The sequence below is a fragment of the Phyllostomus hastatus genome, unplaced genomic scaffold, assembly GCF_019186645.2.
Source record: "Phyllostomus hastatus isolate PE091 unplaced genomic scaffold, TTU_PhHast_1.1 phas_contig_34, whole genome shotgun sequence".
Classification (NCBI taxonomy): domain Eukaryota; kingdom Metazoa; phylum Chordata; class Mammalia; order Chiroptera; family Phyllostomidae; genus Phyllostomus; species Phyllostomus hastatus.
In genome coordinates, this window is record NW_025333857.1 from 32,222,322 (window position 1) to 32,234,711 (window position 12,390).

General features: G+C 37.4%; 1 protein-coding gene across 1 annotated transcript; it reads right to left on the minus strand.

Moving 5' to 3' along the window:
• Nucleotides 1-333: 333 nt before the first annotated feature.
• CUNH9orf57 (chromosome unknown C9orf57 homolog) lies at nucleotides 334-10,888 on the minus strand. The gene is made up of 3 exons (XM_045840503.1): nucleotides 10,786-10,888; nucleotides 3,509-3,640; nucleotides 334-458 (listed from the first exon to the last, which is right to left on the minus strand). Exons 1-3 carry the CDS (start codon nucleotides 10,886-10,888, stop codon nucleotides 334-336), a joined length of 360 nt encoding a protein of 119 aa, XP_045696459.1.
• Nucleotides 10,889-12,390: the final 1,502 nt, after the last annotated feature.

Sequence of the window (12,390 nt, forward strand, 5' to 3'; positions counted from 1 at the left end):
AAGACTGCTAAACTGGAGATAATGTACATAATTTGACATAGGAAATCACTCACATTTTTACCTCTTTGTAGCCCTGAAATTATTGGAAGGGGAATTAAGCAGAAAGAGGACCAGAGAGAGATGGTGTTGAAAACGATGTTTCTGAGATGAGCTGGAATTGGTGGGGTCGAACTTGAAAACCAAATTGGTTTCAGATCAGAACTCCTTACAACTGGCAAAGGTCTAGGTTTTTGCAGAGGGCTGGTGGATGGATGGTGGCTGTCATCTTTTGATGACCAGATCAAGCTTTGAGACTGACTGATTAGTCAAGTAATTTGAATAAGAGGCACTGGCTCAGAGATTGCACATAGGACGATAACAGCAGTGAGTAATCTGACTGTTCTGATGTGTCACCACTCGCCTGAAGCACTCCTTGCCGCTCTCCGTGCAGCCTTTAACTGAAAACCAGTGAATTCCACCTGAGGGAAACAAAGAGGTAGAGGCTGAGAAAACCCTTGGGAGGTGCAATCTACCTGGCCTCGGACAGTGACAACAGGTTCAAAAAAGTGCAAAGCAAATGTCTAGGTTTATCAAGATACAATCATCTTGTATTTAAGAATTCCCACCTGAAAGTATTCTAGTTGGTACCTTGCAATACAGAAACTTTGAAATTATAAATCAAAATAGCTTTCAAACTCAGATAATAAAAGATGTGCTATTGTCATTGACTATGTAAAATTTTCAAATTGTTAGCTATTTGAAAGCTTCCTCATATCATCTCCTAGTTTAATTCAGGTGATGAATTATTCAAAAAGCTGAAATCCTTAAAAGGATCATTTAGATGTATGTTTCTCAGAAATGAGGTATGTTCTTGACTTCACTTAATTTTGTCCCTGGTTATAGAAGTAATGCATACTCACTGTAGAAAATGTGAAAAATACACAAAAATGCACAGTAAGTGACAGTAGTATCCTGTAACCCTAGCATCCCAGCTTCCATTGGGAGGACGCAGAAGAGCAATTCCCCAAAAGCAGCAAAATATATGATGGTTGGAAACTTGAGCAAACAGTAGTCTTGAGCAAACAGTAGTTCTCCACTAGGGGTAATTTTGCTCCCCCAGCTCCAGGACAGTAGATAATATCCAGAGACATTTTTGTTGTTTCAACATGGAAGATATTACTGGCATGTAGTGGGTTGAGGGCAGTGATGTACTAAACAAACATCCTCCAATACACAAGATAACCCTGAATAACAAAGAATCATCCTGCCAGTGTTAACAATATCCAAGGTGAGAAACCCTGTTGATAAAACTAGCAAAAGGGTAAATTCCAGTTCTATTTGTTTCACATCATTGTGACATGGCAACACTTCCAGGTTAGGAAAGTGCTCTTCCCACAATTTCTGTGGTCATTCTAGGTCTCTAACCCACCAAGAACTACTGTCAATATTGTGCTATATATGCTTCCATGCTCTCTCTCGTGTGCGGAGAATAGTACTTGTTCTGTTTGTCCACACTCAGGAGGAGAAGGGAGGGGCACTCCAAGGGGGCTTGGCACTTTTCTGCTTCAGAAGGAAGGGACCCTGACTGGCAAAGTTGCTAGTCATAAGGAACTTGAGGTTTAGAGAGGGTAGCTAGGTTAGACAGATTGAACAAAACTCAAGTAATTATAATCCTCCGACCCAGCAGATATGAACCCAGAATTCTATTCCTTTTTCCCAACTAACTTGGATCTCCTCTAATTTTTATTCTCCTCTTCAAATTCTGTAGCAATATTTAGAGGTTTGCTTTGTGGAGATTTTTATTCATAAGTGTATACTATACATACCTGTTTTGCAACTTTTTTTCTTCTCAACAATGTTTTAGAGTTTTCCCACATTAACAAAGAGATCTAGTTCATTCTAAGTGCTGCCTCATAATTCATGATGGGAATGTATCATAATTTTAAATAACATCTATAGACAAATATTAAGGTCATTTCTATTACTTTATCATTAAATATGAAGTTGGCTGTGTTGATAATTTTGATACATGCCTTATTGTGTTGCATGTAGCTATTTTTCTGCAGTAGATAGAATTGCTCTATAGAAGGCTGTGCTCATTTAAAATTTTAATGAGCCCTGGCTGGTGTGGCTTATTGGATTGAGTGCCAGACTGAGAACCAGAAGGTTGCTGGTTCGATCCCCAGTCAGGGCATATGCCTGGGTTACAGCCCAGGTCCCAGGTTCAGGGCATGTGAGAGGCAACTGATCAATGTATCTCTTGCACATTGATATTTCTCTCCCTTTCTTCCCCTCTCTCCAAAAGTAAAGAAATAAAATCTTTAAAAATAAAATAAAATTTTAATGAGATTGTCTAAAGTGCTAAGCCCATCTGAACTGTCACTGGAAATATATGAGAGTTCCCATTTTATCACACTCTCACTGAACCTCAACATTATAAAACTTTCATAATTTTTACCAATCTGATGAGTTAAAAATACATCATTTCTGTAATTTATTTCTTTGATACTTACTGATGAGTTGAGCAGCTTTTTATGTCTTTAGGTGAGGCCATTTATATTTCCTCCTTCGAAAATTGCCTTACAATTCCTTTAACAAGTTCAATTTTTTTTCAGATTGTTGGTCCACTTAAAAATTGTTTTTGGAAATTCTTTATTCCAGATAGATAGTAATATTTTTTCTGTTACTTATATTTCAAATATTTTCATCCAGTTTATTCCTTGTCTTTTGGATTTGCTATTCAGTTTGAAATTTAAAAAACTACTGATATATTTAAATTTATCTACCATTTTGTTTACAACTCTTGCCTTTTGGATGTTAAGGAAGCTTCCTCTCCTTCAAGCTTAAAATATGTTCTCCAGTGTTTTCTTCCAATGTTTTCTTCATTTGGATCTTTACATTCAGCTCTTTAATTTATGCAGACCAGGCTGGCTTTTTGGCCATGCAACCTATGCAGTTGCAAAGAGCTGTGCTTAGAAGGGCCAACAAATTCTGTATTTATTTTCTGTGGGGACGTGAGTGATGTGACTGAAGTAGTATGTGCTCAGAAGTCAAACTACTTGCATTTGAGTCTTGGCTCTGACATTCATTAGTTTCTATTCCTCGAATTTCTCATGTTTGAAAAGTGGTAATAGTTACAAAATCCAGCTACATCATTGTTTTGTTTTGTTGGTGTAAAATAATCTACGTAGAGCCCTTCACATAGGATGTGGTATGTAGTAAATACTCCATGAATATGCTCATTTTACATATGTTTCTTTTCTTTCTTTTTTTTTAGAAATTTTATTTATTTACTTCTAGAGAGAGGGGAAGGGGATGAGAAAGAGAGGGAGAGAGAAACATCGATGTGTGAGAGAAACATTGATTGGTTACTTCTCACATCCAGCTGCGGATCTAGCCTGCAACCTAGGCATGTGCCCTGACAGGGAGTTGAACTGCTGACCTCTCAGATCACAGGCCAGTGCTCGGTCCACTGAGCCACACCAGCCAGGGCACTAAGCTTTTTTTTTTTTTTAGTGTCAAGACTTACCTCTAGTGTGGATCTGTTTTATACAGTACTGACCAGGTTTTGTTCTGCAGGTTCCAAAGTCTAAAAGACATCCATGGAAGGGGAGTGAAAGGTTGCATGATCTACAAATCACACCTCCAATATCTGCAAGCACTGGAGAGAAAACATAAGGGGAAAATAGAGATGAAGACCAGAGAGAGAAAAAAAGGGAAAAAGAGAAATAAAGAAATCCAAAAATAAAGCAGTGACTTTCAACTTTCAAAAGTAAGCAATATTTAAAAAATTTGATTTCACATATGCTACATTCATGAATTGGAAGTACTCTGAACTGGTACTAATTAGAAATGAGGCCAGGTGGTCTAAACAATTTGCTTAGAATGTATTCAGTTCCTCTGCGCCTAATTAAATCAAATCAAAGTTATTTAGCCAGAAAATTTAATTTCAGCCGTATAGTCACTATTAGGCCCTCTTTTTAACATCTAAAGCAACACATTACACCTAGTAAATTCTCTGTGAATATTTATTGCTTGATTCATGTTTATGTATGGGTTATCTTCAATACTTAAATTCAGTGGTTCAAAAATGTTATTCATTTTTTTATGTACGAATAGCCTAGACATTTTTGAACTTGATCAACATAGATAAGAATGGAAGACATTATCTAGAAGTTCTGTTTCCAAATTTGTCTGTGCATTAGATTTACCTAAGCAGTTAAAGTAAACACAGATTTCCAGAGGGCACCCGCACCCCGAGTTAGAACTTATAGAAAGTGGGGCCCAGGAATCTGTATTTTAGACATGCAGAAAAATCAGAAAGCATGCAATTTATTTATCTACTTATTTACTACTATTATTATTTTTTATCCTTCCTTGAGGAAATGCCTATTGATTTTAGAGAGAGGGGAAAGAAGGGAGAAAAAAAAGGGAGAGAAATATCACTGTGAGAGAGAAATATCAATTGGTTGCCTCTCACATGCTTCCTGACTGAGCACCAAACCTTCAACTCAGGCATGTGCCCTAACCAGGAATTGAACCTGTGACCATTCTGTTTACCAGGTGACACTCTCACCAACTGAGCCATACTGGTCAGGGCAGAAAGGATGCTATTTAGATATAGATATCAGGACTGGTGTTTGAGAACCACTGGTTCTACCCAATTCAGAATGTCCATTATGGTAAATGCTGCAGGGAGCCTTGGCTAGTGATGGAGAGTTCATCACTATTAAAAACAGCTCAGATTATTAAAAGATTCTTCTGACATTCAGCTAAAATGTGTCTTAGTGTTCATAGTTCCTACCTTTTAATATATGAGGACCATTGCCAAGTCACTTCTACTCATTGATAACGCCAAAGAAGAGTTTATTAGACATTTTTTACAATGTGTTTTCTATCTCCCTCTGTCACATTGGAGGTAAGAAGAGATTGCTTTTAATAAAAAATAGTCTGGCTGATGAATTGGAATTAATGTATCTTGACTATTCTCCCTAGTTTCAACCTCACCTAAAGACACTTTGGAAATTGCACATTGGTATTCTCTGTAAGCATAACAGATTTTTAATCCATGATCAAGTATAAATCAGCAAATATCTTTAAGAACTAAACTTATGCCGATTGACAATCCATTTACGTGCATTAGTTCAATTGTTCACATAATGAATCCTTCTAGGAGGTGCAGTGACCACACCAGGTCACTGGAGCTACCAAACCTTCTGATGTCCCTGTCTTCTTTTTCTCTCTCTGAGATGGTCCTCCCTTCTTCTGACTCCACTCCCAACATCCATACACTTCTTAAAACTCTGGCTCTCACATTTTTTTTTTTTACTATTACAAAAGAAGATGCCTTAACTCTTAGGCCTCTTGCTGATTATAATTTTTCCCGAATACTTATTTGTTCTCAGATCCCATTTACTTCCTTTTAGTTTCTTGTTATCTTAAAATATAGTGTTGTTTTTAGCACATGATATTTTTGATTTGACAGTTAAATTTAAAGCTTCAAATTAGTTCCTTTAGGTGATTAAGTCTGAAGTATGCTATTCTATTTTATGACTTTATTTGTTAGCTTGTATTATGTTATTATGTATGTCCTTACTTGGTCCTCTTTGTAAGCACCTTAATTACCTTGTTTAAGACCACAGGCCACTTATATTGTAATTTGGCAGTTTCCTAGATAATTTTCCCTCCTTTTGATTTATGCTTTCTTAATGACTTACCACTTGAGAGGCAGAATAAGACTAAAGCACTACTGAAGACAATCCTCATTCTTATGTTTCTAGGAAAAAAAGATGGAAGAAAATATATATCCCACTGTTAAATCTTTCCTGGGGAAGTAAAAAAGTTACACATTTATGTTAGCTATTATGAAAAAGAGAAATGACTTGCCAAGTTCCATTTATTTCATTAATAAAGTACATAAATTTTTTTCTATGAAGGAGGAAAAATAAGGTACTTGTCTTTATCAAAAATTAACCATAAAACTTCTCATTCCAATGAAAATTTTAAGTTTAGGTGTCTTCTCCTTATCAGATACCCTTGTCTCCCTTCTTTCCCTGAATGGTAATTGTTTGATGCAAAAATATGAACTGAGACAGATGATATTTCTAGATTGATATACTTTAAAATTCCTTTTAATTATTTGCCAAAAGGCAAGTATTTATTTATGCTTCTTTATAAACTAATGCTTTCATTGCAAATGATTGCATTTATAAGGAAAAGTATTCTATGATAGTTAACAGTAATTAATACTTATCAAAATTAAGAGAAAGACATTTTCAGATTGGTTAAAATGTAACACTTAAGTTATTCATGACTTACTTGCCTTTATCATGAGGTATTGTGGGAATTTTCTAGGTCTGAAGTTGTTTAAAGGATAGCAACAAGTAAAACTCCTGATGTAATGAAGTCTGTTATAACTGAAACCAATAAGGCAAGTCTCTGATTGACCAGATTCCAAACGGTTTAAACAGTAAAACTTGCCCAAGTAAACAGGCAGTTTTTTCATTTGAACACTCTGATCTACATGGAACTTAAGTGCCTCACTCATGAAATTAACATCATAGGCTAAGCCAATCAGCAGTTAGACTGATTAACTGTAAATGAGGCTAAAGATTTCTATATTCACTATGCTACAGATTGATTAATTCACATGTACATAGCCATGTGGGCATACTCTCCGTTCATTGTATAAAGTATTCAGTCTTGATTATTAAAAATATATCATTTTAAAATTAATTATTTTTAATTGTTCAAGTACAGTTGTCTGCCTTTACCCCCCACCCAAGCCCAACTCCCCAGCCCTCCCCACCTCCCTCCTGTTTCCACCCCTTGTTAGTGTCCATGTGTCCTTTATATTTGTTCCTGCAAACCCTTCACTCTTTTCCCCTGAAATTCCCTCCCCTCTGCCCTCTGGTCACCATCAGCCTATTCTCAATTGCAGTGTCTTTGGTTATATTTTGCTTGTTTGTTTGTTTTGTTGTTTAGGTTCCTGTTAAAGGTGAGATCATATGGTACTTGTCTTTCACTGCCTGGCTTATTTCACTTAGCATAATGCTTTCCAGTTCTATCCATGCTGTCACAAAGGGTAGGAGCTCCTTCTTTCATGAAAATATATATCTTTACAGCAGAACTTTGTACATTCAGAAAGCAATTTGATTTTTAAACATGTGCTTATTTCTAAATTAATATATAGTTCCAAGTTACTGCATTTTTCTTGAAGCTAATTAAAAAACTAAGAATATTAACATCTTTGACCATGTTCCCTACCAAATCCAATGTCTTTCCAATTTTAACCACATTGTCAATATGCTGGGTATTCTTTTTATTCTGTGCATTTTTAAAAATCCTCACCCAAAGATGTTTTTTTTTTCATTACTTTTAGAGGGGGAGAAAGGGAGAGAGAGAGAGAGAGGGAGGGAGAGAAAAACATTAATACAAAAGGGCTACATTGATTAGTTGCCTCTCTTACATACCAGACTGGGAATTGAACTTGCAACCTGGACATGTGCCCTGACCTGGAATCTGTGACCTTTTGGTCAATGAGACAGTGCTCCAACCAACTGGGCCACACTGGCCAGGGCTATTCTGTGCATTTTTATAAAACACTTGTAACTTGGAAATATGCATAATATTGCTTTTTGTTTTATTTTTTCAAAAATAGTATTATACTCTCATATTATTTCCTCCTCTAGTTTAAAAATATGTTGAAAACCTATGTCAGTCTTTCACAGTAATTCATTATTTTTCATTGCTATAAATTGTTTTTGGTATGGATTATACCATTGTGATTTTGATTTGGTTTCATTGGTGATTGATGATGTAGAGCACCTTTTCATGTACCTGTTGACCATCTGTATGTATGCTTTGGGAAAATGTGTATTCAGATCTTCTGTTCATTTTTAAATTAGATTTTTTATTGTTGTCATTTTGCTATTGAGTTGTCTGGGTTTTTTTTTGGATAGTAACTCTTTATTAGGTATTTGATTTGCAAATATTTTCTCTCATTTGGTAGGCTGCTGATTTTTGTTGATGGTTTCTTTCATCCAACCGAAGATTTTGGGTTTGATGTAGTCCCTGTTTATTTTTGCTTCTGTTGCTTGTGCTTTTGGTGTCAGATTAAAAAAATATTGCCAAGTCTATGTCAAGGACCTTACCACTTGTTTCCTCCTAGCAACTCTATGGTTTCAGGTTCTACCTTTATGTTTTTTGTATAGTGTAAAACTGTGGTCTGGTTTCATTCCTTTGCATGTGACTTGAATTTTCCCAACACTATTTATTGAGAAGATTGTCCTTTTCCCATTGTATGTTTTTGGCTTCTGTGTTGTAAATTAATTGGCCATATATGTGTGGATTTATTTCTGGACCCTCTATTCCCTTCCATTGATCTATATGCCATTTTTATGCCAATACCATACTATTTTTAAGTGACATTTAAATAACTTTCTGGAAAAGGCAAAACTGTTGTGGTTGCCAGGGGTTGAGGAGAAAGGGACAGACTGACTACAAAAAAACAGCATGAGGACATTTTCGAGGATGATCAAACTGTCCTGTATCTTGTTTGTGGTGGTGGTTATAAGACCATGCATTTGTGAATTTCAGTGAATATAAATTTTAAAATAAATTTGAAATATTAATAAGAAAAAATCTATGAGTGTTGTCAGTGAGAGATACTGAGAGTTAAAAGAAACAATAAGGGGAGATTCAAATTTATTATTTATATTGAAGGATCAGGGAAGGTCCTGAGGAAGTAACTTTAAGCTGAACTATAGGGGATGGTGAGAAGTTGGTCAGGAGAAGGGTGGGGAAAAGAGAATTTCAGGCAGAGGAAATAGCTTTTTTAATTGTAATTTTTATTTTATTAAAGGATTTTATTTATTTTTAGAGAAAGGGGAAGGGAGGGAGAAAGAGAGGGAGAGAAACATCAATGTGTGGTTGCCTCTCACATGGCCCCCACTGGGGACCTGGCCTGCAACCCAGGCATGTGCCCTGAATGGGAATGGAACTAGCGACACTTTGGTTCACAGCGCATGCTCAATCCACTAAGCTACACCAGCCAGGGCTCAGAGGAAATAGCTTTTAAGAAGTAGAATCAAGGGGTGGGAGGTGAGGATTTGTGGCGGGGGAAATGGAGACAAGTGTATTTGAACAATAATAAAAAAATAAATGAAAATGTTAAAAAAAGAAGTACTTGCTTTTAAAAGACAAGGAAGTACTTTGGTTCTCAAAAAACAAGAGAAAACTAATGTGATTGCAGACCAGAGCACTACTGTAAGAGTGATGAGAGAGGGTCAAGCCTGAATAACATAATGGGCCATTTAAGGCTTTTGACTTCTGTCCAAGAACAATGGAGTTTTTCCTAGTGATTAGGTATAGCATGATTAAATTTCTATTTTTACTTTAAAAATAGGGCTGCAGGTTGGGAAAACTGGAGTTGAGGGAAAGTAGAAGTTGGAATATCTGTATTAAAAACCAAGAACCAAAAACCAACCGTCTTGGCCCTGGCTGGGCCAAGAGCAATAGCTCATTTTGGTTGGAGCATCATCCTGTAACTGAAATGTTACTAGCTCCATCCCTGGTGGGGTGCTTATGGGAGGCAACAAATTGATTTTTCTGTCACACACTGATGTTTCTCTCTCATTGGGACACAGTCCTTTTAAAGGCTGAAATTCATACCCATCTTCTGGGAAAAATTGGCATTTCTTTTAAAAGTTTTTTTAAAATTATATTTTTATTATGCTATTACAGTTGTACTGATTTTTCCCCCTTGTGCCCCTCTGCTCAGTGCCCTCTACTCCTTCAGTCAATCTCCCTACCATTGTTCATGTCCATGGGTCATGCATATAAGTTCTTTGGCTACTCCATTTCCTATACTGTACTTTACATCCCCATGGCTATTCTGGAACTACCTATTTGTACTTCTTAATCCCCTCATCTCTTCACCCATTCTCCCCCTCCCCCTTCCCATCTGTCAACCATCTGGTAACTAACTTCTTTTCTCTTGCTGCTTTTAAGGGTCTCTCTTTATCTTTAATCTTATGATGAGACTTGGTGGGATTCTTTGCATCCATCATAATTTGGACTCTCTGTGCTTCCTGGACTTATATGTCTATTTCCTCCACCAAATTAGGGAAGTTTTCTTTCATTACTTTTTTAAAAATAGATTTCTCTTTTCTTGCTCTTTCTCTTCTCCTTCTGGTACCCCTATGATGTGAATGTCGGAACGCTTGAAGTTGTCCCAGAGATTGTTTATACTATCCTTATGTTTTTGGAATCTTTTTTCCTCTTTTTGTTCTGTGTGGTTATTTTTTGCTTCCTTATGTTTCAAATCATTGATTTGATTCTTGGCTTCATCCACTCTACTGTTGTTTCCCTGTAAATTGTTCTTTATTTCAATAAGAGTATCCTCCGTTTCTGACTGGATCTTTTTTATGCTGCTGAGTCCTCATTAAGTTCCTTGAGCATCCTTATAAATAGTGTTTTGAACTCTGCATCTGTTAGGTTGGCATATCCATTTTGTTTAGCTTTTTCCCTGGAGTTGTGATGTGTTGTTTTATTTGGACCATGTTTCTTTGTCTCCTCATTTTGGCAGCCTCCCTGTGTTTGTTTCTATGTATTAGGTAGAGCTGCTTTGACTCCATGTCTTGGTAGAGTGGTCTAATATAGTAGGTGTCCTAGAGGGTCCAGTAGCACAGCCTGCACTATCATCCAAGCTGGGTACTTGAGGTGTGCTCTTTGTGTGGGTTGGGTACACCCTCCTCTTGTAGTTGAGCCTTGGTTGCTCTTGGCAGATCAATGGGAGAGATTTACCCAGGCCAGTCAGCTGCATGGACTGATTGTGACCACTAACCACCAACCTCCGATGTCCGTGGAGTATCAGCTGTGCAGTGGCAGGGTGCTGGTGCTCTGACATGGTCTGTAGCTATCCACTGGGTGCACTGGCACTGGGATTTCCCAGGTGGTGCAGGGCAAGGTCAGCCCCCTGTCTGGAGCACCCTGCCTGAGCTGTAAAGCAATCTGAGATGGCTGCTACCTATGCTGGGCTTGGAAGATTCCCAGGTGAAGCCAAGCCATGACTCTAACCTGGCTGCTGCTAGGGCTCACTGAAGCCAGCTGTTGCTTGTTTGACAGGATTTAGGAGCCAGGACAAGCCATTCTTATGAAAAAGCAGCTTGGGCAGGCCCATAAATTGGGTGGGGCAGAGCCTCTGGGGATCTCCAAGGCAGGTCAAACAATGTTAGTCAGTTTGATGGAGTATCAGATATGGCACCAGCTTACTGGCTCTGTGAGGGTAGAATTTAGCAAAGGGACAATGGCCCCTGCTCACCTTGATGCCAGACACTTCAGTTTGTCCATGTATACCACTGGTGTCTTTCAAGCTTCTACCCCAGTGCTGGAGCTCAGAGGGAGTGAGTCTGGGTAGGTGAGTCCATGTGTGGGTTCCCCAAGAGACTTGGGACTCCAGAAGTTTCTTCCACAGACTCACTCCCTGTTGGGTTTTGCACCAGAAGTTGTGGGAACTTATCTTCCTGGCACTGGAATCCTGGGCAGGGGGGCCTGGTGTAGGTCTGGGACTTCTTGTTCCTGAGATATCCCTCTTGAATTTTTATCCACATGGGTGTTGGACCAGCCTATTCCACATCTGCACCCCTCCTACCAGTCTGGATGGATATGGTTTCTTTAATTTTGTGGTTTTCAGACTTCCATTTAGCTCGATTTTGTAGTTGTCAGACTTCCATTCAGCTTGACTTCTGATGTTCCTGAGTGATAGTTGTTCTATATTTTAGTTGTAATTTTGATGTGCTTTTGTGAACAGGTGAACCATGTCTGCCTGTGCTGCCATCTTGATCAGAAGTCCTATTTGTACTGAAATTAGCATTTCTAACAAACTGTTATGCCACTTTCTAATGAATTTTGATGTAATAAAAACTTGTACTGGATAACTAGTGATACATACAGTTGACTATCAGCTGACTGCCAATCAAGAATCTAGTGACCTTCAGTGATACTATTCCTTCTTTCTGTACCTCATCCATTCTCTTTTTCTAGAAAATTTTCCTACCAGGGTTAAATATTTTATTGGCCTACAAAGAGCATTTTTTTTCTTATATGCATGCAAGATTGTTATAAGATGACATATGTTTATTTTAAAAAGATTTTTTAAAAGTTTCTTGAAATAAGGTTTGTCTCCAAAAATTATTGTATTTTGCCTTGTATAATGCATATATATGGTCTGTGTGCATTATAAACTGGATTATTATATCCACGGTATGTAATCATTATACCCATGTATAATGTGCATCCTTATTTTTCCCTTAAATAATTGGGCAAGAAAGTATGCATTATATGTGGCAAAATATGGTAATTTCCTTCTTATTATCATCAGTAAACCATTAACAAACATAAACTCTGTGT

Excerpts from the sequence above, each read along its gene's own strand:
- CUNH9orf57 (XM_045840503.1), bottom strand. The coding sequence starts at position 10,888 with ATGTCAGAGCACCAGCACCCTGCCACTGCACAGCTGATACTCCACGGA. Across the intron at positions 3,641-10,785 it reads CATGCAGCTGACTGGCCTGG|TGCTTGCAGATATTGGAGGT; the intron begins GTAAATCTCTCC and ends TTTTCTCTCCAG. Across the intron at positions 459-3,508 it reads AAAACAGATCCACACTAGAG|GTGGAATTCACTGGTTTTCA; the intron begins GTAAGTCTTGAC and ends TGTTTCCCTCAG.